The 27,423-nt window shown below is 54.3% G+C and overlaps 1 protein-coding gene across 2 annotated transcripts; it reads right to left on the bottom strand.

The window, feature by feature from the left end:
• Window positions 1-611: 611 nt before the first annotated feature.
• On the bottom strand, window positions 612-27,297 carry NUP160 (nucleoporin 160). Of its 2 annotated transcripts, none has more exons than XM_080594927.1 (35): window positions 27,051-27,297; window positions 26,562-26,772; window positions 24,845-25,067; window positions 24,552-24,630; window positions 23,652-23,766; window positions 22,796-22,954; window positions 21,744-21,821; window positions 21,432-21,529; window positions 20,542-20,626; window positions 20,007-20,075; window positions 19,191-19,274; window positions 18,612-18,782; window positions 18,391-18,490; window positions 16,550-16,715; window positions 15,809-15,924; window positions 15,545-15,705; window positions 14,254-14,387; window positions 13,879-13,949; window positions 12,308-12,467; window positions 11,732-11,801; window positions 8,630-8,728; window positions 8,239-8,358; window positions 7,301-7,396; window positions 7,094-7,188; window positions 6,270-6,366; window positions 6,085-6,190; window positions 5,826-5,986; window positions 5,072-5,132; window positions 4,183-4,293; window positions 3,098-3,221; window positions 2,218-2,319; window positions 1,769-1,910; window positions 1,432-1,557; window positions 1,174-1,278; window positions 612-1,083 (listed from the first exon to the last, which is right to left on the bottom strand). In XM_080594927.1, exons 1-35 carry the CDS (start codon window positions 27,251-27,253, stop codon window positions 997-999), a joined length of 4,185 nt encoding a protein of 1,394 aa, XP_080451053.1. In that variant the 5' UTR covers window positions 27,254-27,297; the 3' UTR covers window positions 612-996. The 2 variants fall into 2 exon arrangements, with proteins under 2 accessions (XP_080451053.1, XP_080451052.1); XM_080594926.1 differs by having other exon boundaries at window positions 16,550-16,730.
• Window positions 27,298-27,423: the final 126 nt, after the last annotated feature.

A 27,423-nucleotide genomic window follows, 5' to 3' on the forward strand; every position in this document is an offset into this window, starting at 1 on the left:
ATAGCTTGATCCTGCCCCATAGTGTAAATGGCCATTTTGGCCATTTAAGGCCATAGCTCAATCCTGCCCCATAAGCAGGGTGCTGCCCCCCATAGCTGGGTCCTGCCCCAGAGCTCTGTCCTGCCCTGTACTGAGCGCTGCCTTACAGTACCGCATCACCCATCATGGATACAAGCCCGGTCCTGGGGGTTGTGTGAATCCCCACCCCATGCCCTTAGGGCTGTAACTCTGCTCTGCCCTATAGTGGGTGCTGCCTGGTGGCAGCTGCTGCCCCCACAGCTGCCCTGCAGGGATGTCCATGCTGCCCTGTAGTGTGTGCAGTAATCCAGGGTGCTGCCCTTCCCCTCAACCCTTGGGGCTGTAAGTCGGTCCTGCCCTATTGTAGCTGCTGCTGGTTAGCAGCACCGGCCCCCCAGGCTTATGTTACAGGGCAGTGCTGCTCCGTCCTGCCCCGCAGGCCCGTAGCTCTGTCCTGCCCTGGAGCAGAGCAGTGCTAGGCCTGCCTGGCCCCACAGCAGCACCCTAGAGCTGTTCTGCAGCCCCACACCTCTTCTTTGATCCCTGCTGGGCTCGGGGAGGCAGCCCTGGAAGCACCCATCCCCACGCAGGACTTAACAACGCTTCGCTTTTATTAAAGTTCTTCCAAAATGACAACAATAAATAAAAGAAACGCCGAGACCTTCCACGTATCGTACGTACATGGCAAGAGGGGAGCTGCCCTGGGGCTAGGGCTCTGTAAAAAAAAAAAAACAGACAGGGGAGGGCAGTGGCACAGGCTGGGTGCTGCCCAAGGGTACAGGGACAGCGACGTGACACTCCAGTGACACTGCACTGCCCTGAACTGGACCCTCATGGAAAAAAACAAGTAAAAATAGCACCGCTGGCTGAGCGAGCGCAGGGTGGGACTTGCATCAGCTCACACAGCCCCGTCACCTCGAGCACGAGCTGTTCCGGGGCCGGGATCCGCTCCCCGGCCGTGGGGTGAGGGGGCTGCCGCTAGTAGTGCCGGTACAGGCGGTCCTGGGAGGCCAGGCTGACCTTCTGGTGGTAGTCCTCCAGCTTGTCGTGCAGCTTCTGGTAGAGCTGGGCGAGGGGCAGGGGGCAGTCAGAGGAGGAAGAGGAGGCAGCAGGGCTGCCCCGTGGGGAGCCCCCCCCTCATCCTCCCCCACCTACCACGACGTTGTAGTGGTTGGTGGTGCTCTCCTGCAGGGCCTGGAGCAGCTGGTCGATGGCGGTGTAGGGGAGCCACACCATGGGGGCCATGGCTGACAGCGGGTGCTGGAGGGGAGAGGAAACCTTGTGCCGTGCTGACAGGGGAAGCGCCGCTCCCCACGGCGAGGAGGAACACTGTGACACCTACTGCTCCTGCTGGAAGGGCTCTGTAGAGATGCCCACGGACCAGCCCAGCCCAGCCCACCCCAGGCTGCTCACCTCAATTCCGAAGTACTGGTGACCCTTGCCCAGCACAGCATCTACGTACTCCAGGACCAAATCCGCAGCCTCCTCCAGCAGGTCGTAGTTGAGGTAGAGGCGCAGCAGCTCAGCAGCATCCACTTTCTGCAAGAAAAGAGAGCCGGGGTCAGCCCGGCTGCTTTGGGCAGAGCCACCCCAGGGCCAAGGAACCTGATCCAAGCCTCAGGAGTAGGCACAAAGCACGAGGCGTGTTCCTGAAGCTTGCGTCTCCTTCAGGAGGTGCCTGCCTGGGTGCTTTTTTGGTCCAAGCCAGCACGCAAGCCGTGCCAGGGGGTGACGCTTGCCCTGGTCTCACCTTGTAGCTGTTAATGAGCCAGTTGGGCAGAGGTATCCCGTGTGCCAGGAGCTTGTTGATGACGCAGCGATGGTACAGGCTGTTCTGCGATGGGTAACGCTCCAAATAGGATGACAGCAGCCGCCAGGCTTCATCTGTGGCGCTGCAAGGCAGTATTTCCCCTCAGCAGCCCTGCCAGCAGCTGCGACTGCCTGCAGTGCCGCGGTGTGTCCCGGGGGACCCGTCCTGCTGCCCAGGTTCAACGCCCGCCCTTGTGTCCTGGCAAAGCGGGTTGTGCTGTGCTGAGGAGAGCACAAAGCACAGCTTTCTGGCCGCCCCAGGCCCGTGGGTCTGCTCTAAGGCAGCCACCACACAGGGATTTACGAGCCGGCGACCCTCGGGGCTCCTGCAAGACTTTGCCTCCGCACAGAGAGTGGCTCCGCTCCCCTCCACCAAAGACAAGGGCTTACCTGGACTCCTTGGTGGTAACCAGCGCGGAGAGCTGGTTTGCTGCTAGCCAGTCCCAAGCTTCTGCCTGCGCTGCCTCCCCTCCCAGCTGCAGCTTGATGCACCTGGAAGACACAGAGCAGTGCAGACGTGGCTGCCTTCGGCCCCGTCGCCCGGCCTTGCCCCAGCTGCCGGTATCGATGCCGCCCCTCAGAGAGCCATTGCGAAGCAACAGCTACAAATTAACAGGCTTGGCAGGGAAAGAGCTGCTCGAGTGATTCCTAAGCTGCTCTAAGTGCCCAGGAGGAATTAATAACTGATGCTAGCAAGCTCTATGTGGCCTGAGCTTGGGTAAGGAAAGCTCTCTGTGCATCCAGCCATAGGAAGATGTTGTGGCAGAGCTCCCCAGGAGCTCCGTAGGCGTAACGCAGCTTCTGTGAGTGTGGAACAGCAGTGGAGAGGAATCCTGGGGCTGGGGACGAGCAGGAGAACAAGCAGCTAGCACAGAGAAGAGCCCGTGCTCTGCCAACCGCTGTTTGAGAGCTGCTCAACGCAGCTTGAACAAATCTCCTGCACGCAGCTCACTGAGCATCAGCAGGAGCCAGCTCACCAGAAAGGTCTCCAGCTGCTGGCTGTGCCTGGGTGGGACCACCTGCGACTGCCAAGCGTCAGCCCTCTCCCCGGAGAGGAGAAACCTCACCACTACTGCTCGGGCGGGCTCCTTACTTCTTTTCAGGTGTGAAGAGGAGAGATCCACCCCAAAACCACTACAACAGCAGCTGCTGTTGCGCAGCTTTAGCAGCCATGGCGAGCAGACAAGTTGGGGCAGCAGCGAGGTGCACCCCAAAAACACAGCACAGGGCCTCGCCTTGCCCCTGCAGGCGGCAGAACCCCGCTACGTACTTGAAAGTGAGCCCCTCGAAGACGGGCGTCAGCGGCAGCTTGAACGTTTGGCACAGGGTGATGGCGGTGTCAAAGAGGCCAGCCCGGACCAGGAGAGCAACCATTTCCTCGGGCGTGGAGCTGCCTGTGGGAAAGCACGACCAGGTGAAAGACACTGCAGCAGCAACTCTCATCGCAGGGCCCGAGGCTTTTTCAGCCTCAGGAGCATCTCAGGAGCCATCCCTGGGAGGTCCACTCAAGGCAGCAACGCTCCCCATTAGAGTGCAACGACACAGGGACCCGTTTCTGCATCAGCTGGAGAGCAAGCAGGCACAAGCAGTGACACAGAGCCCACAGTCAAATGCTGCCACTGTTGGGGCAAGCAGGGAGGGGACAGCCCTGTCACAGCAGAGCTGTATCCCAGCAAACAAGGCACCAGCTCAGCTCTGCCAGCGCAAGGGGCAAGAGGGAAGATGAACCCGGGACGCTTGGCTCCCCCCGCTGAGCAGTTTGCCCCCAAACCAGCTTTTCGGTCCTCTCACACTCCCCTACTGGGAATTAAATCTCCTCCTGATATTTTACATGGAAAAACTGTGCCTGTGTTGCATAGCTTGTACCAAAGAGGAGCAGGGAGTACTTAAAGGGTCAGGGTGGGAAACAGAAGACTTGGAGGTTTCTGCTCCTCAACAAGGAAAACCTTTGGTAAGCTGTGTGTGGTGATGCCGTATTGTTCAGGGCAGTAATTTAGGTCTTCCCAGAAGTGTTTCTTCCAGGACTTTCTAATCCCGCTTGATTTACGGGCAGTTTCCAGCAAGAGAAGAGGATGCCACTGACCCAACTCAGTCACCCACCCCCTCACACTGCACTGTGGCAAAGCCAAAAACCACAGAAAACTCAAAACTGGTTCTCCCCATCTGCCTCTCCAAAGCTGCTGCACTTGGAGGCTGGAGGCAATGTTTCACACCTGGAGGCGAACCGCACAGAACCTATCAGCTCCTGGTTTTGTCTCTGGGTCAGAACTTATTGCGCCTTACTCACCCAAGCTATGACAGAGCGCTCTAACACCTCAGGGGGAGTGCAAGGTGGCTGCTCTGCATCCCTCTTACCTGCCACAGCAGCTGTTGACAGGTCATGCTGCACCAGAGTCAGCCGGATCCGGGCCAGCACGCACTCCTTTTCCAAATCCTCTAGCTCCAGGATCTCGATTTGGCGCGTTGCTGTAACAGATGGACATGAAGGGCCCTCAGCATTGACAACTACAAAAAAAAAGCTCCTTTGGCAAGGTGCAGAACCATTTCCACCTCTCTGCCATCCTCAGAGGAGCCACAGCACAGAAAGTACCAAAGGAGGGATCAGGTTTTGCTGCCCTTCCTTGCTGCCTCAAACTGTGCACCTCTTGTCACAGACCTCCTGCTCCTATTACAGATACAGCTTCCCAAGTCACCTTGTGCGTGGAAACAGCTGCTGCTCTGCCTGCCCGGCATGTGTTACAAAGGAGCTCATTCAGAAGTAAAAACGTTTTTAAAAATACCTGACCTTAAACTATTCTAGAGTAACGCTGAGGGTTAGGAGCCCAACCTGACCATGCAGGGCAGAGGCCTTGCCAGCAGAGATGAGCTACACCAGCAGGGCTTCTTGTTTGTGTTTCTAGAGTTATAGGGAACAACTAATTGCCTCACAAAGGTGAGGTTTATTTGTTCTTTTTTAATTAGAAGTTATTCCCACTGACCATATACCAAACCACAGAAAAGGGGGCACAAATTCCTTGGGGAAGAGCCACTGCACAGCCACAGCAGCACACTGTAACTGCGAGGCACCAGCACTGGCAGAGTTAACTTGCTTACAATCCCCCCAGATTATTAATCTGCCAGAGATGAGCTGCCATGAGCAGCCACGAGCCTCCTCTCAGCTCACAAGGGAGCAGCAGAGCTCCAAAGCAAGGGGAAAAGCTGAAGGACCACAAGATACAGGGACACACCAGCACTGGGCACTTACCGGGAACAGCTGTGTACTCCCCATCGTGGCTTCTCTTCGGAGATGCTCCAGGACGCTCATACTTGCAGGAAAAAGCAGAAAGAAGGCTGATACCCAGCTGGCTTCTAAAGGACAAAACACCTGACACACTCCAGCCTTCAGCTCTCCTTTCAAGCCTTGATTTGAATCAGAAAAGCCGTGCAACTGCTGGGCAGTTCAGGTTACATTTGTTTATCTCTGGCTATCAGACACAACACAGCGTTAGACGATCAGGCTGTAGTTACCTCTCCACAAACAGATTTGGAACACAAAGCGTGTTTCAGTAATTCTCCTTTTGACTAGTCAAGGTCTGATATGTCCTCAAGAAAGAGTGCCATCTTCAGTTTTGTGGAACTTGCAAGGGGGTAGAAATACTTTTCGCACCTTTTACAGGCATGTTTCTCCTAGAACTGAATTCCCCTCATGCCCCTCTCCACATTAGGAATGGTGTGGGACACGTGAAAGCATGGCCTTGCAAGTCTGACACTGAGCAATCCACCAGCAGTTTCCTGTATGCACCCAAAGTTGTCTTGGCTCCAGAAAGGGGCAGTGACACAAGGGTGAGGATAGGACTGATGTGTGTGCTGAGCAGGCTGGTCAACAAGGTGGGAGAAGACCAAACACCTCCGCTCATTGCATTGGAAAGGATTTTGGAAGCACCTTCCCGGAAGAACAACCCTAAACGTCCCTACAGCCACAAGCTCAGAGGTTTGGTAGCAAGCTCAGCGTTTCCTACCACAGCTCCAGAAGCTGGCTGCACTATCCAGGCGTACTCCGGGCGGATCAACCGTAAGCAGTTAATGGCAGCGAGGAAACAGTTCCCCTGCTTCTGGAGCCCCCGCAGCGTCCGCACCTCCCGGCCCAGGCGCATGCCGTATTCGAACATCACCGTTCCAGCTGCAGAGACAAGGGGGGGGGGCAATCAGCTCCACCGCCCATCCCTGCTGGTCCCACGGGGCAGGGCGAGGAGCATCCCGAGCCGCCCTGAGCCTTACCCTTGCGGTAGTTGTGGCGGTAGATGTGGAAAGCGTAGAGCAGCTCGTAGTAATTGTGGGTCATCAGGTCCACTGCTCGAGCATGGGACTCGATGATCCCCACGACCTGCGACACAGAAAAGCTCAAAAACCCTCTTCAGAAGAGCTGCGGCCCCCCCTCCTCCCAGCGCAGGCTAATTAATTACCTCGTTATGGAGGTTCACGTAGGGGAACTCCACCAGGTCCTGGAGCTGGGAGCGCTCACATAGAACCACCACTAGCTGGCGCAGACAGTCCAGCTGCCTGCGGAGACGAAAAACACAACACAACCCTTCTGGAAGAGCGGAGCAAGAGGGACACAAACAAACCCACCTCCAGGATGCAGGTTTTAAGCCACGAATACGCTGCTTTGTGGTGAACACCGTGGGTTCTGCAGGCTTAGAATAAAGAGGTCCCTTCAGGCTTTCCCTGTGTTGGTAACAAAGATCCTGGACAGCAGAGAGCCCCCTCTGTGCCTGGGTCGCTCAGGAGGGCGGCCTCCCTGCCTCAGCTCTATTTGGTAAGGTTTTCTTCCGCCTCTACACCAGAACTCATCCCTACTTCTTCCCTGGATGTCCGTGACTCCAGCTTCCAGCTGTTCCTACTCATCACATCCTTCTCTGCTACTCTGAAGCTTCCTCTACCCAGGAGGTACAAGCCAAAATTAAATCCCAAGTCTTCCCTTTATTAAACCAAATTGATCAGACTCCTAAAGCTTTTCAAAATATAGTGCTGCATGCAATCCTTTAGCCTATTTTTTTTGTTTACTCCCTGAATCAAGGGAAGAGTTTTTCTTTCAGTTTCCACTTTTGAGATACTGCCGATAACAACTGTTCTTACAAAAACGAAGCATGCCTTTTTAAACACACCTTTACGCAAGCTGAAGCAGAAGTGTCATCTTCCTTTTGCTTTAACAGAAAAATTGAAAGAGGCAGGCACCTACATGGACCTCCAAGACAAGTGAGCATAAAGGCACAAAACTGTCACCTACCTGCTTGGATCTGGGTTCTGTGTTAAGGCTACATATGCTTCACTGTTGTGTCCTAAATCCAAGTGGTGTTTGAAGATGCAAGTCCGCAAGGTAGCCTGAAAACACCACAGAGCACAAGAGAGCACGTTTCAAGTTATAAAAACTAAGAAGAAATTCCCGTGTAAGCTCTCTGAAGAAACATCTCGATGCCAAAGAAGTAACCCATACCTGGCTTCTCCAGTCATCTGCCGACTCCATGATAGCCAGGGAAGCCAGCTGGATGACCAGCTCCGGCAGGCCAACCATGTCCAGCAAGCGCAGAACCTGGAGACAACAAGGCTGTACGTGGGCTGCGGTACTACCACAGGGGTCAGGTTGGGGAGGTTTTTAAGAACTACTCCTACCCCACTAACCATAAAAACAGCCAAGAGATTTTTGCCAATATTTCTAAGCGGTTCGACCAAAAAAATAAAAACAAAACATTTTGGTAAGCTGCAGAGGTCTGAACCAATCCAGCACAACAGGTCCAGGCCGTGGCCTTTCTGGAGGATTCACCTCTGCTGGAGCGTGGCTTTCCTGAAACACGAACCCCTGTGGTTACAGTAAACCCTTGCAACAGAGAGGTAAACAGTTCTGTCCCCAAGCACGCACACAGCTGTACAAGACAGAATTTCCCTCTCCAAGGGCACTGGACAATTCTCGGGCTTTCTGAGCTTTAAAGTCAGAGAATCCCTTACGAGGAGTCTAGGTCCAAGCTTGCAGCCTGCCTGAACTACAGCATTACGTGAGAAGAAAGATCCTATCTCAATGTAAAGACGTTAATTTTAACTCGTCTCAAAGCTTAATAACCTTCCCTTAAGCAGCATCTTACATCTAGCCTGGACACGTCTGGCTTCTGCTTCCAGCAGCTGGATCTCACAGTCCTCTGCTGCTAGGAAATTAATAGGTGGAAAGTACCTAGCTTTTGTGCTGTAGTCACCTCATCATCACCCCCCAAAGGAACTAAACGGACTGCGCTGATATTTCCCCCCAAAAAAGACAATGTTTTCTGAGTCTGAAGTCCCTTCCCCAGAAGCTGAGCAGGAAGCCCCTCTGCAAGCAGCGCTGGTGTGGAATGACTCGTTTTTGATGTGCTCGACACGCACGCCGGATCGGCTCAGCCGTACCTTGTTGTAGTACTGCAGGCGCGGCGTGGAGACCATCTCGCCCTCCTCAGGCTGGATCAGCCTGTCCAAGAACTCTTCTCTTCCCACCTCTGAGGCAGCTTGGCAGAAGCAGTCCAGAGCCTAGAAGCACACCAGAAAGCAGCTCGTGCGCGCCCCTTGGGGGACTGGCCCAGCCGGCCGTACAGGAGAGACGGCGCTGCCCGTTCCAGCACCAGCCCACGAGAGCTGCTGGCCCCACGCTAACGAGGGCTGCCCCAAAAGCAGATCCCACTGTCCCCCCTCCAGTCCTGCTCTTTGCCCAAAGGAGGCAGAGCTCGAGGTTGATGTTCCCTGCCCCCATCGCAGGAGGAGGTCCCAGACCCCCGGTGCTGGGAGGAGACAAGCGCCTCACCTTGTGGCCCTCACCCATGACGAGGTAGCACCTGCCCATCATGAAGCAGCAGGAGCCCATGTTCACGTGGCACCACGGCTGCAGCAGGCGGATGTACTCCTGCAGGAAAGGAGGAAGAGGAGTTTCAGTCACCACCGTTTGCAGTTTTGTTTCCCCAGTCTCATAGTTCCCTTCAGTGCAGGGAGAGGGAGGCATCCCCATGGCCTCCCAGGAAACAGCCGGCTGTGAATAGCTCTGGTGCCTGTAAGGAACGCCTCAAACAGCGCCCAACATCCCCAGAGTCGCACACAACGCTCTCGACAAACTTGCTGTAGGGACGCGTTGCACTGGTGTGCACAGAGCACGAAGGGGAGCACGCAGGCGTGTGTGAAGGCACCAGAACAGGCACAGCAGGTGTGAAAAGAACGGTGTTTGTGGAGCAGGGCAGGAGAGGGAGAGCAGCTGAGGGAGACCGCAGGCCACAAGCTGATAGGCACTGGTTAGAGTGCTGATGGCACCAAGGAGACACCACAAATAAAGCCACACCACAGACGCCGGCTGATACAACAGGGCGATACAACTCACCCTGGCCCTGTGGCTGCTTTGTCAGGATAAAATAAAGGCTGCAAAACCTCGTCACCTATCAGGAAGGGGCTAGGAGACGTGATGGAGACTCAAGAGCCAGCATCCCTCGTGCCTGGGAGAACTGTGTTTGTTCCACGTGCTCAGATGTGCCAGGCCCTCACGCAGGGCTGTGGGACGCAGCAGGAACGACATGGAGGAGCGAGGGCCGGGCAGCAGAGCCCAGGTTTTGCTGTCCCACCTCAGTGTTTGCACACACTGCCACCAGCGGATCCTCGCCTACCCCAGGCTCAGGTCTGCGAAAAGCCACATGGTAACGCATCCTCCAAGCCCGGATTCCCTGCTCAGATTAGCCAGCTACAACAGATAAATCCCACCCTGGACTCACTTGACAGCTTGTTATACACAATAAGCACCAAGGATGGGTTTGGCCCTCGGCCCAGGGCAGCGTTTTGGTCACTAGCCCTTCTCTGCGCGCGCCTGTTACTCGCAGGGTGCTTTCTGCAACCACCTCTATTTGGGTCACCGCGTGCGCACTCACAGGCAAAGCTGGTGTTAGCTCACTGAGGTCAACGCACTTAATCCACGTTTACGTGACCAACCGGGATCAGTAAGCGTAACAGAAGGCAGCGGGGAGGAGGAAGAGCCTGCTCCTGCAGAGACAAGTCTCTCATATCTCCTCGAGGCGGGACGCAAGCGAGGCGAAAGCAATGGAAGGAAATTCAAAGCGTGCTCACGCCACGAGAGCACATATGCCAGGAGGCAGAGCGATGCTGCCTGAACCATGCTGGCATTTCCTGGCTCAAAAGCTCTGCGGATTTGACATTCTTCTCAGCAGCGAGAAGAACACAAAGGAAAGCAGCTCAGCCCCCAGGTGTAAGGGACTGGGAGAATAAAAGTTCCGCTAAACATAGGAAAAAACATCTCATTAGTAACACCCTGCCTAGTCCTGAATGCCTTGAGGACTGCTGTCAGTAGGGGGAATGAAGCGTGTCACGTGGCGCTGCAGCCAAGAAATCACGCAGTTCAGAAGTAGAGCACGAGCAGCTGCAGCTACCATGCCCCTGGAGAACACGGGAAGAGACGGTGTTCTCAGTTCCAGAAGGACAGGGAACTGCTTGGGGGATTGGACTTGATGATCTTTCAAGGTCCCTTCCAATCCCTAACACTGTGATTCTGTGGTGCAAGAAATAACCCCTGAAATACAGCAGTCTGCGAAGACACCTGAAAAAAAAGCAGCTCACTGGGCACTGCTGCCAGGACACAAAGAGCATGGCTGGCGAGCGATGGACGTTACCTACACCATATTTTACTAGTGAGGATGTTTAAGAAACGGATGAGGCCTCCTGGAGCTGTATTTCTGCTGCTAGGCTGCAGCCAGCCTTCTGCATCCCCTGTCCTGGGGGCAATGTGTTTGCCACGGTACCGCAGAAGAGGCTGCGGGCTTATCAGCAGCTAACGAGCTATTAGGTTACAGGCTCGCTGCGAGAGAGTCAAACAAGCTCCACAAGGATGCGACCTGCCCACAGCATCCTGCTGTCAGACAAGCCCTGGGAGGCTGCGCTCCCCCATGAAAAGGGCACGCAGCAATCCTGAGAGCTTGTGCCTGGATTTGCCTGAAAACAAATGAAAGAGGAAATGCATGAGGCAATGAATGCAACCATCTTAAATAAATCCAAGACAAACACTGCTGCGTTTTCCAGGTATGAAGTATTTCATAAAAAGCCCTTTGCAGAGGTTGAGATGGCCACTAGAAGAAACAGGACGGAGGGGCAAGAAAGATGGAAGTTATTTGCTACCTTACAATTTGTTCACCGGGCTGACACTGAGACAGTTTTAGATGCAGATCTGACAACTGCCCAGAATGGTTCCTTGCAGCCCACTTCATTCGCAGGGCAAACTTCCAGCCCTGCACCTCCAAAGGGGAGCCATGGGAGCAGAGTGCTTGGAAAGGTCAGTCTGTGTGTGAGCTCAGAGGGCAGCTACCCTGGGAAAGCAGAACAAGATCCAGCGACTGGACGGGTGATGCTTCGGGTAGCTTTCTGAACAGGGGGTAAGGCAGCTGCGCCCAGAGATCACGCTGCATTACACCTCTGCATTGGCCAAAGCACAGACCTGCTACTGAAAAAAAAAAACGTGTGGAAAGAGACTATTGCACTCCCTCCTGCTCTTCCTCTTTCAGCTCCTGAAGGCAAAAGCAGCACTGGTTTTGCAACCCTGCTGAAACGCTGCACCCCGGTGAGTCTGCCGAGGAGGAGAGCCATGCCAGGGTCCAAGTGGAGACATGCAAATAGTTCTCCCGAAGGGACTGCTGGCAGGCAAGACTCAAAAGCTGCAGCCGACACAAGCACCTCTGCGTGGAAGGGAAGCAGCCAAGCAAGGGCCGTTCTTTTCAGGCTCTTGCTGACTCTGGGGCACTTGCCCGGCCAGCCCCTCCTGGCCCAGCAGGGCCCTCCCGGCCGGGCAGCACAAAGAGGGGTGCTTGGCGTTTCATGGTGCTTCGCTGTGGAAGCGTGGACAGAGGCAGCACGAGGCACTCACCTGCAGCTGGGTGTACTGACAGCTCCCCATCAGGCACTCCGGGAAGAGGAAGCCAGGATTGCTGGGCCATCTGAGCCGAGGTTAAGGAACAGAGGACGAGCTGTTTCGGAGAGCTCAGAGCGCTGGTCTGAAACTCTGCACACGCTCTCGTTCAGTTTGTGGGGGGAAGGAGAGAATATTAAGCTGCTCTTTCTACAAGTCATTATTCTGTAATAAGATTTATCCACATTAGAACAAAGCCATTAGTACATCTAATCCACAACTGCCCAAATCGTGTTACCCTTCCAGATCTCCCAGCATCGCACCTCGCCAAGTCAACTTCCCAGAGCTCAGGGGCTTAAAGTCAAAAACTCAAATCCTTTGTTGTGCACCTAAATGGGATGGATTCTGTGAAATCTTGGAATCCCCACAAATCCCATTAACACTAACAACGGTCACTTGTTCAGGAGACCTGCCTTCGAAGTTTGGGCGTGGGAAACTTTGGGAACAAGAAGCTGGGCAGTGCACAGCCCCTGATCGCTGGGTTGCAGCCCAGTGAGAGCACGCACCTCGCGGCGGGTTCAGGGCCAAGGATACAGGAGCGGCAGAAAGTCGGCCACTATCGCCGTGATGAGATGGGGCCAGTTCAAGCTTGTTTCAGCCAGCGAGGTGTTGGGTTGCAGGAAGAGTCGAGATACGATGTGCTTTCTGGCCACTTCCCGAAAGAAGAGCTCCACGATTGTCTGAGGGCTGGATACTAAAACGCAAGTTAAGAAGCACGGAGAACAGGGCCCGCGGCAGACGCCCCAGGCTTTCTGCACCAAGCTGCCACGCTGGGCTCACCAGCGCGAGCGTCGCAGATTGAGCCAGAGCTAAACAGTAAGCATGCTCGGCACCCAAACGTGTTGGTTTTGGATTTCTCCTGACGTCTGGTTAAGTCAGAGGGAGCAGCAGGAGATCAAAGAGCCACATACTGCAGTGTTTATTAACCACAGCTCAATTATAACATGAAAAAGAGCCGCGCTCTCTCTCTCCAGTTGTTCCATTCGCAATCCATCTGCGGCTCTCTAACATGAGCGAATGTTTTGCAGAGCAGGGCTGAGGGAGTGCTGATTTTGCTATCTGGCTCTCTTCAAATGCCTCCCTCCTCATTCCAGTCCCCTAAGCAGTGCAATCTCTCATTAGCTAACTGTTTTCAACGCCTCTTCCCAAGCTGCCACCTCCTTTCTATCTTCCCCACGTTTCACATATTTTTCCTGCAGCACAGTGGCCAAACAGGACTTTCCTCATGAATGGGCCAAGAAATAACCCACGACACTGGCACACACAAAGGATGTTTTCAATTTTGCTTTCATGCGCTGACATTTACGTCAAGGCAACTGCCTCCTGAACCAGGACACTCACGGAGAGTTCAGACTCTGAAGACAGAAAGAGCACAGATCCCCCAGGCCTGGCAGGGAGCAGAGGGAATTCTCCCCAAACTCGCAGCCCTGCACACTGCTGCTACCACCGCTGAGCTTCCCACTTACTTTTTCAGCTCCCTGACAGGTCTCAGGCTTGAAGTGCCACACAAATTAGCTACAACAGCAGGCTCTTACCTGCGCTTTCTCCTCCTCCCTGCCCTGCTCATCTCCGCTCTCTGTAACTATTTCAAGGTACGTATCCTTTAATTAAGTTCCTTTATATTCTCCCCCAGTAGGATTTCCACCCCCCTCCCCTTCCCGCAAACCGGTAGCTGGAAGCATAACATGGTTTGCAGCAAGACTTCTACAACATGAACTAATTATCTGCTGCAGTTTCCCACTTGAGCTAGTGGCAATGAGCACCACTCACATCAGAACCTTCTGAACTGCGGACCATTGGAAGCACAGGCACGTTGGGGGACGCGTTTCTGTACTCTCTCCCTTCCTTAAGCTGCTGCTCCTGCTCGATAAAGGCTAGCAAGCAGGACAGACCTAGTGTGACCCACTACACTCATTCCAACGTTGCAAGACACTCTGATGTTGTTGTTAGTGGACAGCAAGACAAATAGCTCCACATGAGCTGGGGTTGTTCAAACATGCAATCCATTAGCTCACTGCATCAACCATCTCCCTTGGTTGACAGAGAAGTAGTTTAAGTAGTATAAATAACAGAACCCAAGAGCTGGCAAACTGTGGGCATCTTACCTAGTTTATGGGTCGTTAGAGCAGTAGTGTCTGCTAACTCCAGCACAGAGAGATGCTGCAGATTAGATTCCCTAGAGAAGAAAAAGCCATCAGTGAAGAGACAACAAAACGCCTCCTGCTTTAATTGTACTCATTGTTCAACTCGAATCACTCCTACTGCTGAAAAAGGCAACAGCGCGCAGAACAGCGAGACCTCACACGGCAGAATTAGCACAAGGCGAAGACTCAGCTCCAAACAGAAAAAAAAACCCTAGCACAAACTGACTCCGAGAGTGATACTCCCACAGCAACCACCACCGCCTTGTACTGGGAAGGGCATTTCGGGCGGATTTCGCAGCAACCTGCAAAGTCAGAAAGGGCAAGGTAGAGACTTACAGCGTGTCGACAGGGACGTCCGACGCCAGGCACTGGCTGGCCCACCTGATCAGGTAGTACGACAGCAGCAGAGGGGAGGTGCGGTGCAGCAGGTCCTGCTGCGACTGGAACAGCTGTCCCCCTCCCAACACCATCTGCAAGCAAACCACAGAGGCTGGCACACCGAGAGGCCAAGCAATAACCCAGGCACTTTGGTACCAAGGGGGTGAAGTAAATGTTTTGTTGGCCCAGGTCCCATGGGGAAAGTTGGGCAGGCAGAGCTACGTGCAAACAGACCGACCGCTTCCCTCATCTGGCGGCACCTGCTGATTGCAGGGACAGCAGCAACAAGGTGCTTGGCGCTGCTGCAGTGAGTCAGAGTGAAATCACGACTTTGCTGCAGCGATGTGCAGGGACTGCATCCCTTTTTACACCTCAGCTGAGAGCGGTGCGCTCGGATGACACAGGAGAAAAAGCAATCCACGCTTGTGAAGGACACAAACGCGCCAAGGTGGCAAGGCAGCAGCTCCTGCACCAAGCAAACAGCAGTCACGTGCCTTACGGTCTGTCAGAGCCTGGCTCCAGAAGGGCACCTTGCCACGTGCTTTAAATGCCACCAGGGCGACCTTACCCAGGAAGAAGGGGATTTCTTTTCACTGAGGAAACTACTGCAGTAGCATCTCCAAGCAAATTATGCTGCTTTAAACACCCCTGCCCTTGCCTTGGGACCTGCTCCCCTCAAACCATCAGCGCCATGGCTCGTGGGGCCGCACGGCCGCGGCATCGACCCGGAGCGCTCTGCCCCACAAACACAGCTGCCATCGCAGCAGCTGCTGGCACTGGCTGGAGCAGCCTCACACGGAAGGCAAAGCCACGGTCTCTGGGTAACCGCCGCTGCTGTGAGGCAACGGAGCCGTGCGCTGCACTGCCGGAGAACAAGGCTGCGATTGTCAGCTGTGCGTGCCGGGCGCGCAGTGGTGTGGGAGGGATGGGGACTAGATGGGAGCTGTACGTGCTCAGGCAGCCCCGTTTCAGATGGGAGGCTGGAAACGATGCCCTCCTCCCTCAGAGATATTTGCTTCCTGCTTCCTGGACGCTCAGCATGGAAACAGGGAGTTTGGGTGTGAGCAGCGCACCGCTGCTTTGCTTAGGATGACAGGAGCGGCTGCGGGAGAGAACAGGGCTTGCCCACGCCCCGGGCTAGTTCAAACAGCCACCAGCGCTTTGTGGGAAAAGCTCGCAGTCTGGCACCAGCGGAACCCAGACCCAAAGTTCAAAGAGCGTACTCAGTAGCTTCGAGGGCTGTACTCACAGGATCTCCGAGCCGCAGCAACAGCTGTTGGAGGATCAACAGGTCCCGACAGATCAGGAAACGGATCGTGGCAATCTTACATACCCCCCAGCAAACCACGCTGACAGCCATACCGCTGCCGTACAGCTGGGTGAGGTTCATGCGCATATTTAGAGGATGAGCTGAAAGGTAAAGTCACTGCGATAAGGGGAGGAACTAGACCGACAGGAACACTCGCCGAGAGGCTGCTTTCCCAGCCCAAGTGCACTGCTGTAGAGCTTTCACCTCTTTCCATGTCAGCGTCTGTCTCGTAGTCCATTTCTCGGATGAGCACTCCGATGGCATGGATCGGGTTCCTGATCTCCTGCAGTTTGCTGTGTATATCCTCCATCACATTGTCCCTGAAAAAGAAAAAAAAAAGACAAGATGAGGCTTAAACTCAAGAGGGCTCCCTTTCCACCCTTACTGATCCTCTCTGGAAGGGAGTGTATCTGATCAGCTTGGACATTCCTGAAGGGAATCCTTCTGGCTCAGCTTTATGACAGTGCCTGCAGGGACCGGTCTATTTATTCCACTCCCCCGGGCACCAGGAAATAGCAGCCAGATAGCTGGCATTCCACGGGGAATGATTTCAGGAGGATAGCACAGTAACCACATGGCTTGACCACAGCTCTGACCTTTACCTGCTGTCTGCAGGCTCTTGCTTTCCACACCGCAACAATCACCTAACGAGAACTTGTTCCTCTTCTGCCCTGCCTCACCTCACTGTTGCCAAAATTTCTGGTCAGGAGGGCCCCAGGCAACAGTGGGGGGGAGGGGGGGAGAGAGCAGGGTGGAAATCCCTGCTAATGGGACCAATACTCATGCCCCCCACCTCTGAGAGGGGCTGGAAAAGTCTCCCACAGCACTGGGAGAGCCTGCACGTTCTGAATGAGCCTTGACGCTAATCGAGGACGTCTCCAGGCAATCCCTGCTCAGCCATCCCTGCCTGCCCGCCGGGGAGCTTCTGCAGAAACGTCTCCTTACGTGTCATTAGCTATCAAGTCCTCCAGGATCTGCTCTGCAGCCTTTTCTGGAGGCTGGAGGCGGGAGCAAGCCATTTCCATTATGAATGCCATTTCCATGGAAATTGATTCTCCGATCAGTCGAAGGCACTGGACAAGACAGACAACATCACGAGACATCTCCAAATCTGCAATGAAAGAATCTAACTGTATATTTACAAGAGATTTCAAAGCAAAGATGGGAGGACCATTCAAAACCACTTAGTTAGACCATCATTGGCAAACCACCAGCAGCAGAGTGGTCTCAGTCCCGCACGTCAAACTGACCCTGACCCCCTAAAAACTTGGCAGTCGACAAGGGAAAGATTTGGGCTTTACTATTCGGAAAATAAAAAATAATGATGCAGCAATTAAGCCGTCACATTGCCGAAGAATTTTCTCCAGCTACAGGTTGAAAGGAAACAAATTAGCATTTCTCTGCTCTTGCACTGCACAAAGAGGGCTCGAATAGCTCAGCCCTGGCGTACGTGCCAAGCAGGAGCCACTCCTGCTGCAGCAGCTACCCTTTCGCAGCTGGGAGAGGATTTTCACATTCTTAGAAGCGTTCTGAAAATTCATGGCTGGGGGTTTACAGAAAAAAAAAATCCCTGCTTTGCAATGCAATCGTTTGTGTATGTGTTTTGAAAGATCAAGTAACTTCTCTGAGAAGTTTGAAACAGGGCAGGCACTGCTGGCTTCCCAGAACCAGCCCAGGCCTCCAGCTTTCCTTCCATCAGAGCCAGAAATAGCTCAACCAAGTGGATGATGATGATTCTTATAAAAATAATTACAAAAAAAGTCACTCAAGCATGAAAATGGAACTTAAGTAACATTTTCCACTGCCTTTTTTCTTGTGAAACGTCATTCCACGGGCAGCAAAGCATAGAGGGCACTGTGTTGACAATACTGATGACAAATTTTGCTCTCCCTAGCATTTACTTCCAGGAGAAAAGAAACTGCCCAGTCCCTCTCCACGGCTCACCTGAAAACATTTCAATAAAAACTGAGTATGCAGAACAGAGCCATTGAGCCCAGGGCACCAGAGTGTGTAAAGTACTACAGGTTTCCTTCCCATCTGCCATCTTTTCAAGGAGTTTGTTCCACCAGCAAGGCACAGAGGCTGGGGAATTCTACCAAACAGAAGGGCTCGCACTGATCAGAGTAAGTCTGGTGGGGATGGCAGAGCTGAAGAAGCATCTGATTGAGACAGAGCTAAGGATTCATATCGGGGGGTCACCCATAAGACCCCCACATACGGGGTCACCAGCTAATGCGATATAAAAATACGAAGGATTTTTGATGGAACTGCCATCCTGGCCTGGGCTTGAATTCACCTGGCAGCTTTTAGAGACTGATGCAGCAATGCAGGGAGCAAACACGCGCTTCTGAACGCCAGGCTCCCAAGCAGGGCTGAAGGACCTGCCAGGTCTGTCCCACGGAGAGGGGGCACGAAGAAGGCACCAGTGCCAAACTACCCAGGCAGTTTGGAATAGCCCAAGGGCAAAGGATCACGCCACTGTCACCGAGCAACACGTGGCCTGAAATCTAGGATTCTTCCTCAGTTAAGTCACCTGAAGTGACTCATGTCAGATTTGCAGCCTTGACATGATTTTTTAGTTCCTGCTATGGGCACCACAGGAGGTTTCACAAAATACAGCTCCCTACAAGTGCCAAAATTAGAAAACTATCCAAATACAGATAATCATGGAGTGAGGAGCACTTCAGCAGGCCACTACAGAAACCCCTGCGTCCCTCTATGCCACAGATTTCCCTGAAATGCAGCGTTGCAGCCTCCCCCAATGCAAGAGCTGCCTCCTCACTTACCATCAAGGATGGCAGCATCATCCTCCATCAGCAGGTGCTCGTTCGAGAGGAGATAGAGGTGGTCCACCAAGGAGCAGGGCACAAGGAAAGACAGGGACCCCTAGAAAGGCAGAGAGAAAGCTCTTCTTTGAGCTCCCCAAATCCACCTCTCGGTCAGAAGTCCCCAGAGATCTGCAGGCCAATAGGACAAAGAGCCCAGAGCCGCCGCTGCCCGGCCTCACCTTCTTCAGCAGGCACACCATGCTGGTGTAGGGGTTCAAGTGCAGGGCCAGGGGCCGCGAGAGCGCTTCCTGGTACTGAAGGCAGCAGGCATAGAACTTGGACCAGAACTCCACCTGCAGCTGCCAGAACTCCTCCGGGGAGCACTCATATTCTGTCACGCTGCCCTGGAACTAGCAGGACCAAAACAGGACTTCAGATGAAAACAGGCAGTGCGCGAGAGAAAAACCTGTGCTACTTGGACCGCTGTTTTGTCCCGTGACCAGTGTCACACAACTACACTGTTAAGGATCTGTGAAGATCTGTTGCAGTTCTCTTCCCTTCCCCACCTCCTTACAGAGGAAAATATATTTTTTTTTTCCCCCACAAAGGACTCCAAAAACAAAAGGTGAATGAAAGAGACAGGCAGGAAAAGAGGATTTTATTTAAAAAATAAAACCTCACATAACTTCTTTTGAGAGACAAAGAACAAAACACAGCCTGGGGTCACAGTGCATCTAACCTAACTTCACTGCACCATCACAATACTACATAAAATGGATGTTAAGAACAAAACATCATGGGGAAAAAAAACAACTCACCTCGTTTTCCACAGCTAAGGTAACCTCTTTTTTTAACTCGTCCCACATCAGGTCCATGTGTCTCTCAGTTCCTTGAGAAAAGATCTGAAAAGCAACACAGCAAACTTTCACTTTAAGCCAGGAGAGCTGCCTCTCCAAGGTTCAAGCAGCATTCAGCAACACAGAACAATCACGACAGCACTGTCCAGTGATTTGTAGGATCAAGGTATGAAAAAGCATGGCTGGCTGCTAAATGCAGGGCACATGGAGGTACAGCCAGCTTCACTCTTCCCGTGGAGCCAGAGGAAGAGCCTGTCCTCCTGGCAGGCAGAGCACTGGGACAAAGGGGAGCGCTGCACACCATCACCCCAGCTCTCTTATACCTTGCCATAGGCCTCATAGGGTCGCAGCACAGAGAAACTGAAAGAGTAGCAAAAGTTTGGCTTTTCTGGTTTTCCTGAAAAGGCACCACTGTGTCACCTTGCACCGCCCTTCAGTCCCAGAGGTGCCAGAGCTGAGCAGACATATCCTGAGGAACAGTGCTACAGAGGGACGAGCGCCTCTGTTCACCTGGCTAAAGCAGCAGGCAGCAAGCTCAGCAACCTGCTGAGCTCTCCAAGGACAACAGCTACTGGAAGCCAGGTTCCGCCTCCCGCTGCCAGTGCACGCCGGCTGAAGTACGGCACAACAGCCACTGACTTGCTTCAGTGACTCCTGACAGGTCCACAAACTGCCACACGCAAACCGATGCCAGCCAGGAGTGCCAAGTTCACAACGAAACTGTGAGTAGGCAGAAGCTGAACAGAGAGAGCACCACATAAAGGCTCCCTCACTAACCTGTAAAGCCTTCTGGATAGCTGCGTTTGTGAAACGGCCAGGCATGAAGAGATACTCTAGGTAGGTTTCCTGCCAAGAGAACAAGACAGATTTACTGAAACATGGGTCGGGAGGAGAGCATTTAAGATACTGCTTCTGGTTCTTCCTCTCATTCACAAGCTCATCCCCTGGATCTGTTTTTTTTTTCCAGCTTCAGTTCACCCCCACGCCCTGCTCCAACCCCTCCCCTTCCACCCCATTTGCAGTTCCTGTGGCTGCACACAGCTCCCCACATGCTCCAGACCTTGTTTATTCACACATCGTGTCTCAAGGCTCCCTCCTGACTGACTTGAAGTTTTTCCCTTCTCTCGCCTTCTGGCTTCGTAGCCAGGCTTAGTGCCTTAATGCTGTGTTAAGAGCCTCAGGCTTGTCCTCTTTAACTTGGAGTCATTTTATAAGTGTTACAATACAAATTGTACACTTGAGCTGCCTTAACGTTCTCCTTCTGGGCAGAGAAGCCTCATTAGTTCCTGTTGCTCTTTTATATCCAGCTCACCCTGGGGTCCTGATCATGTCGAACCGTCACCTCCTCCTCAGGCAGAGGCTGCACGAAGACCTGGTTCCACTGGCCCGCAACATTTCTAAGAATTACAAAAACAGGATCAGCTTTGCATTGCAACACTCCAACGGAGCACCGCCGGGAGCCGTCAGCCGAACCCAACCTGTCTCTTCCACCAGCCACAGACTTTGCAGCAACCTTGGGTTTGGTGACAGAGGAGCTCTGACTGGTGACAAGCGACAGATTTAGCCAGCAGAGCTTCACGGTGGCATCCCCAGCCCTGAGCTAACAGCACAGGCTGGGCTCCTTCGCGTACACTGATGTTCTCTCCTTCGCACCTGCTCACTACACAACTCTCAGACTGACCAGTAGATTCTCCTGCCAAAACCCGAACACTCAGCATTTTTTACCCAGTATTTAACTCCCTGGCATGGATACACACCAAACCAACCCTCCCAGCTTTATAAAAACAAGGCCAATGTTTTCACATCGCTGATCTTCTCAAAACACGATCTTTCTTGAAAGAGAGCAGCCAGTTCTGCTGGAAGGAGCTGTTGGTAAAGTGCAGCCCTCCCTCAGACGCTCACAGCAAGCCTACTGCCCAGCTTTCTACATTTTTCACATTCCTGCAGCTGAGCTGTAGCTTTATGATAAAGCAGGACAAAAAAAGAAAAACAAATCCCTGTAATCTGCGCTGCAGGAAGACACAGCTGCGCATGTGACACGCTGCAATAGGAAGAACTGGGTGCCGCTGCATCTCCTCAGCAGAGACAGGTAGGAGAAGAGTCGAGGTGCTAGATGGGGGCTTTTAACGAGCAGTGTCTGGGGCTGCTCCAGCAGCCCCCCCGCGAGTCTCTCCCCACCTGCATTTCAGGGCAGAAACTCACTGCTCAAAGTTGATGTATTTCACAACGGTCTGGTTCTCCTCATTGTGCCACAGCGCCCAGATCTCAGCCGAGGTTAAGGCAAAGTCAACAAGAGTCTCCTAGGAGAGAGAGTGCAGATTTACTTTCTTATCGTACACACGTGTACGGCAGAGATGCGTGTAGTTAAAAATAGCAAAACATCCCCTCCTATCAGTTAACCATACTTTGGAGAGAATTCTTTATTCACAGTTAAATCCAGGCCTCTTACTTTTCGGTGAGGAATCCTCCCCCTTACCTTGGTACTTCTGGGGAAAGCCCAGCCCCAGCACTCACCTGGGAGGAGAACAGCGAGGATATGTGGTCAAGGCTGTAGCGGTTGCTCTCGGTGCTCACCAGCTGGAAGACACAGAACTACAAACACATCTCATAAGCCATTTGCTCGACCAATAACCAGCACGTGGCAGGGAAAAAGCTCGCCTCTCCTGTCCCGCTCCTTGCCTGATGCCACCGTCCCCAGGGCCCTGGTGCCGCAGCTGCCTGGCCGAGGGCCAAGCAGAGCACGCCAGGCGCTGGCCTGACCGAGCCGATTCTCTGCGCCGTGCGCTGACGTCCCTGACTTCAGCCTTGTCGGCAAGGACAGCCTAATCTGCCCGAACTTGAAGGATTTTTAGTTGGCTTTTGAAAGACTAGACTACAAAAACAGTAACAACGCTGCTGGTTCCTGCTTGTGACAACACGATGTGGGCAAGAAAGGAGATGGAAAAAGCTTTGAATCCTCAGGGCAGCTGCTGCAAACCAAGCTCTGCACGTTCCTACAGGAGCAGGCAGAGCACCGGGGGGACAGCACAAGTCACAGTGCGCACAGAGTACAACTCTGCACTCAAATACCCCAGAGAAGAGAAAGGGCAAGCTGTCCCACAGACGAGTGAGGTCATTCCTGTCCTGCTAAATTTATTATTTACCGCATGAAGCGGGAGTTCTACAGAAACCAATGTTTGGCAACACGCAGATGCGTTTGTGCACTCCCAGGAGCCCGACACACGCGCTATCAGCGTTTCCGTGCTTTTAGCTCCTTTCAGACCTTTCCCACGGCACATCTGTTCTGGTAGCATCCCCAAAACACACGAGGTGAATGAGCAGACCAGCACTCGCAGATCAGCTTAATCCCACAGGGAATTCCACTCCCGGGACGAGGGCGCACGTGCCTTGCAGTACTTTGAGGACAAAAACGTTTGCTCAAAGTGCCGCCGCCTCCCCATCAAGGCGGACAGGAAACCTTTCTGTATTTTTTTGTTTTACGCACAAACTCAGCTGCAAGGAGGACTGATGTACTTTCAGCACACACCAAGATGCACTCGCGGCGAGGAAGCCCCGTTGCTCCATACCTGCCCTCGCTTGGGCGCGTGCATGTACACGCCGAGGTAAAGCCCCAGGGACTGGGAGAAGGCCAGCCGCAGTCGGTGCCCGGTGCCGGCCGCAAGCCGCAGGTCCCTGCTGACCGGCATGAACTCCAGGAGATCCGCAACCATCAGGCACATTTGATCCTGCAAGAAACAGGGGAAACCTTGCCACGTAAACCCACTACACCCCTCCAGGAGCAGGGTGGCCAAAGCCTGCACAAATCCACCCCCACGGGGTGCGCATAAAGCACCCGCACGCGTACTGGAACCGCTCTCCCCACCTCACCTGTGCTCCCCCACAGAGCACCCAGGCTTTCAAAGCCCGTGTACCACGCAGCCTCCTCCCCTCCCTCAACACGCACACATTCCAGCGCAGATGGGCCGTGAAAGCAGTTGTGCTGCTCCATTAGCTCTGGCACCGACGTTTGGAGCAAGCCGCACGCAGCGAGCAGAGGCTTTTATTAACTTCTTGTTGAAAAGGAGCCACGTTACAAAGACGCTCTTGTTACCACGAAAGCGGCAGAAAACACATTTGGTGCGCTGCCTCTTACCTTGAGGAGCTCCCACCTGCCTTCCTGAACACTCCACTAAGTTTGGAAATAACCCAATGCTACCTGTTACGCTACAAAGCCTGGCCGTAGAGAAAACCCACCTGCCTCCAAGGTGTGGCTACAAACACACGCTGTGACAAATTTGACAAACTTCCCACCCTGCGGAAGTTCACCCAAACACAGTTTAACAGGAGATGCGTGCCAAGAACCCAGTCTTCGTTTCTCCAGCCTCAAAACGTGACCCAAGCAGCGAAGGAAGATGCTGCTCCCTGAGCCCAGACCTCACTCACCTTGTAGGACCACATCCTAAGCTTGTGGTCCTGGCAGAGAGCAAAAAGAAAGGCATCGTGATCCAGGCAGTGCACAGAGAGGCTGATGGGCAGGTCTGACGGGCCGCAGTCACCTCTGAAAGCACAGGCGTTATAGCAGCAGGTTAAAAGGAAGCCAAGACTAGCGCACAGACCCAGGACACAGGGTTTCTATCACAGTGTTTAACCCAAGGTTAAGAAAACAAAAATCCAGCTGCCTGAGACCATAAAGAAGCAGCCTTTCAGGACCGCGTGGTCCAGCGCAGAGAGGCCCCCACACTGCTAACGCCCACTTCTTCACCCTCTTCAGCACAGCTGCCGTGTCTCCCCCAGCCCCTGCCTGCAGAACGCGGGTGAAGGATCCAGATGGAAGCAGGGGCACGGCCAGCCCCAAGCAACGCGCCCCGACGGTCATCACATCACCGCTTCCTGGTAATGGGGCCTCGAGTTTGGCCGTGCAACCCCAGAAGGAGCCCAGCCTGCACACAGAGCGCCTGTGACATCCACACATAACCTCTACTGACAGCAACGGGCCTGACATTTCGGAGCAAGGACGAGAACGTACAACTGCTGTAATCCTTAATCTGCGCTGGCTGCGAGCCACGTCCTGGGCAAATCCTCGGAGGCCAATTACTCGATATAACATGCTCATAGACACAGACGCAAAGAATCAGCAGGCCCCCATTAAGATGAGCTAATCCAGCCTTCAAGTCCCAGCTTCGGCACTGCGACAGGTCCTGTGACCCACTTAGCTTTTCCGATAGCATTTACAGATGCTGACTTACCCGCCTTTGACTTCAACCAGAAACAATGCCTCCCCCTACGTGAGGGAATTAAAAAAAAAACAAAGCTAGCTCCACCTGTTTGTCGCCAAACACCAACCTGATGGCAGTCGGCATCCAACCGGTAAGGAAGCGCTGCACCACCGAGCTCTGTTTCAATTCCACCACCGAAACCGTTCCTTGCAAAATAAAAGCAACGTTGAAAAACAAACACACCGAGTGCTTGTTGACAAAATATTTGCTGCCAGCAGGGAGGGGTTTCACAGGCACGATGCAGAAGAGCTGCTGCACGTGCGTAGATGGGTGTGCAGAGAAGCCGTACGACACACGTGACAAAAATCAAACCAAGGGAGCTGGAAGAGGGGACGCCATGCAGCGCGCCCCCATCCTTACCCGGCAGGTCGTGAGGGGGCAGCTTGATGACGAAGATGCCCCCTGCCGCAGAGGGGAGCGCAAACAGAGCCTCCCCCTCGCTGCTCAGCCAGGCCGCCGAGGCGACCGAGTTGGACGCCAGGCCCGGCACGCTGGGGATCAGGTAGTAATTGGCAGGGTCTCTGAAGTTGATTTTCCCGATATCTGTAAACACGGACTGAATCTGGCTCTCCATTATCAGCTCCTGAAGAAGGGAAACAGAAAACAGAGTAAGCCTTGAACACAAACAGAAGCCACAGAGGAAACAAACCGGCACTGGCAGAGCAAGAACTGCAGCGCTGCTACATGACGGAAAAGACTTCTCGCACCCTGCCACTCGTTTTCATTCCTTTTAACCCATGACAGCTGCTCTCTGAGAGCAGACCGGGTCTTAGAACACGTGATTTCCCAGCAGAGCAGTCACTGTCTCCCTCCTTGCATGCTGTAATGTCCTCAAAGGAGCCCACGGTCCGGCAGCTGCCCCGCGCAGACAGCTGCAAGCCCCGCAACGAGCCCCACCACCACAGCAGCTCTGCAGCAGCACAGCGCTGTCGCTTGGAAAAGCTGCTCTGAACTCTGAGAGCAATGGCTGGGTGCTCCGGAAGAAAGGGGCCGGACAAGATGCACCAGGAGACACGAGGAAAAAAGTTACAGCAATAACTGTAACCAACGTAAATTTTGCACGGGATCCATCTTCCACACCGGGAGGTTCTGTGCCTCGCTGCAGACGCAGGGCAAGTTGCGAGCACAGCCAGACCTGCCCCTGCAGCGCTCAGCCCCTGCCTCCAGCAGTACTTTGTCCCCAGTACCACAACGCCAGGCCCAAGCATCGCCAGCGGAGCTGCTTCCACCCTCAGAGCCTCATTTTGAGGGGCCAGGCCAACGGTCATCGAAACCCCAGCCCTCGTCACGCATCCCAAACACGCCCTGGACTGGGGGAAACACCACCAGAGATTCCCACGGCCGCTGCCTTGCCCACAGCCCGGGCAAATTCGGTTCTGAGTAAAGTGGGAGGCCAACAGCTGGCTTTTCTTATCGGGCTGCTTTTTCAGCAGTTCTCGTTCCTGTGCACAGAGCTGCCACATGTTGATCAATGCACTGCTGTATCTGGCCAGTAATTAGAGCACTTTTGTCATTTCTGACACTTGTAAAGCAACTTAACTGAAAAAAAAAAAACGATAGAACTTGGATATCATTTGAGTAAGAAATTAAACCACAGGGTTTCCCCCCCACAAAGTCAAGAGACTTTGACAAGCTCCAGCTCTCCACCTCTAGGAACATGTGGTGGTTCCAGCCCAGGGTACAAACCCCACTCAGAAAGAAATCAATAGAAGCGATGCAAAGGCAACCACTCAGCACCCCCCTACAAGCAGACAGCTGCCCAGCCAGTCTCTGAGCAATGCGTGACTTCCCCAAGCCCCCTCCCCTGTTTTCATTGTCCAGGACAGCACAGGACATCCTGGCTCTGCCCACCCCCAGCCCACTCGCTGCAGGGGCAGAGCAAGCACAAGGGGCAGCCTCAGAGCTGCGCAAACACTTTTCAGTGAAAGCTAGAACATCAGCATGTTATCAACACAGCTTTGGTCACAAATCCAAAACGCAGCACCGGATGAGCTGCAGGGAAGACAACTTCTATTTCCGCAGCGTGTTTAAGCAACGTGCTAAGCTCTCTAAGCCACGCGCGCCACCGAGTACTCACGCTGCGATACGAGCAAGCCGGATGGGGCAACACCACCCGGTGCACGCTCTGCACGGTGACCAGCAGCACGACCAGGTGGCTCTGCACCTCGCAGATGTGCACGCCGCCCGGCAGCAGCGGGCAGCCCTGGATGCGCAGCCTCACGGCGTTGTTCAGCAGCTCGTTGTCTAGGGACTCTTCCACCAGCTCCAGCGTGTCCCCTGATGTTGTCCTGAGGGGAAGGAGGGTTGCGGTGAGGGGAGGACCGAGCTGGGGGCAGGTAGGGACGGGGGGGGGGAGCCGGGGGCAGGCCAGAGGCCTGCCCCCGGCCCCCCCCCCCGACCCTACCTGCCCCAAAGCCCCTCACATGCCCCACTCTGACCCTACCTGCCCCAAAGCCCCCTCCATGCTCCTCCCGACCCTACCTGCCCTAAACCCCGACCCTACCTGCAGCAAAGCCCCCACCATCCCCTCCCCCCCCCCAACAACAGACTCCCCCCCCTCACTCACCACCTGACGAAGCGGTTCCTGGTGGCGGCGCCCAGCTGCGCGCACTCCCGGTAGCAGAACCCCCCGGCGCTGTCCCCGTAACGCCCCAGGGGTAGCGGCGAGGTGCCGGGGGGGCTGAACGCCACCTCCCGCAGCCGCCTCGGCGGGGCCCGGGCCGCGGGGCCCAGCTCCAGGCAGCTGCGCTCCGCCAGCCCCGCCGCCATCTTGTCAGCCGCCTTCCCGCCCGGGCCGCGCGGGGCACCACGGGAAATGGAGGACGGGGGGGCGGGGCTTGCGTGGAGGGGGCGTGGCCTGCGTGGAGGGGGCGGGGCGAGAGAGGAGAGTGGGCGTGGCGTTCGGAGGAGTGGGCGTGGTTTTGAGGAAATGGGCGGGG

The sequence above is a fragment of the Anser brachyrhynchus genome (genome assembly GCF_964034855.1).
Source record: "Anser brachyrhynchus genome assembly, chromosome: 5".
Classification (NCBI taxonomy): domain Eukaryota; kingdom Metazoa; phylum Chordata; class Aves; order Anseriformes; family Anatidae; genus Anser; species Anser brachyrhynchus.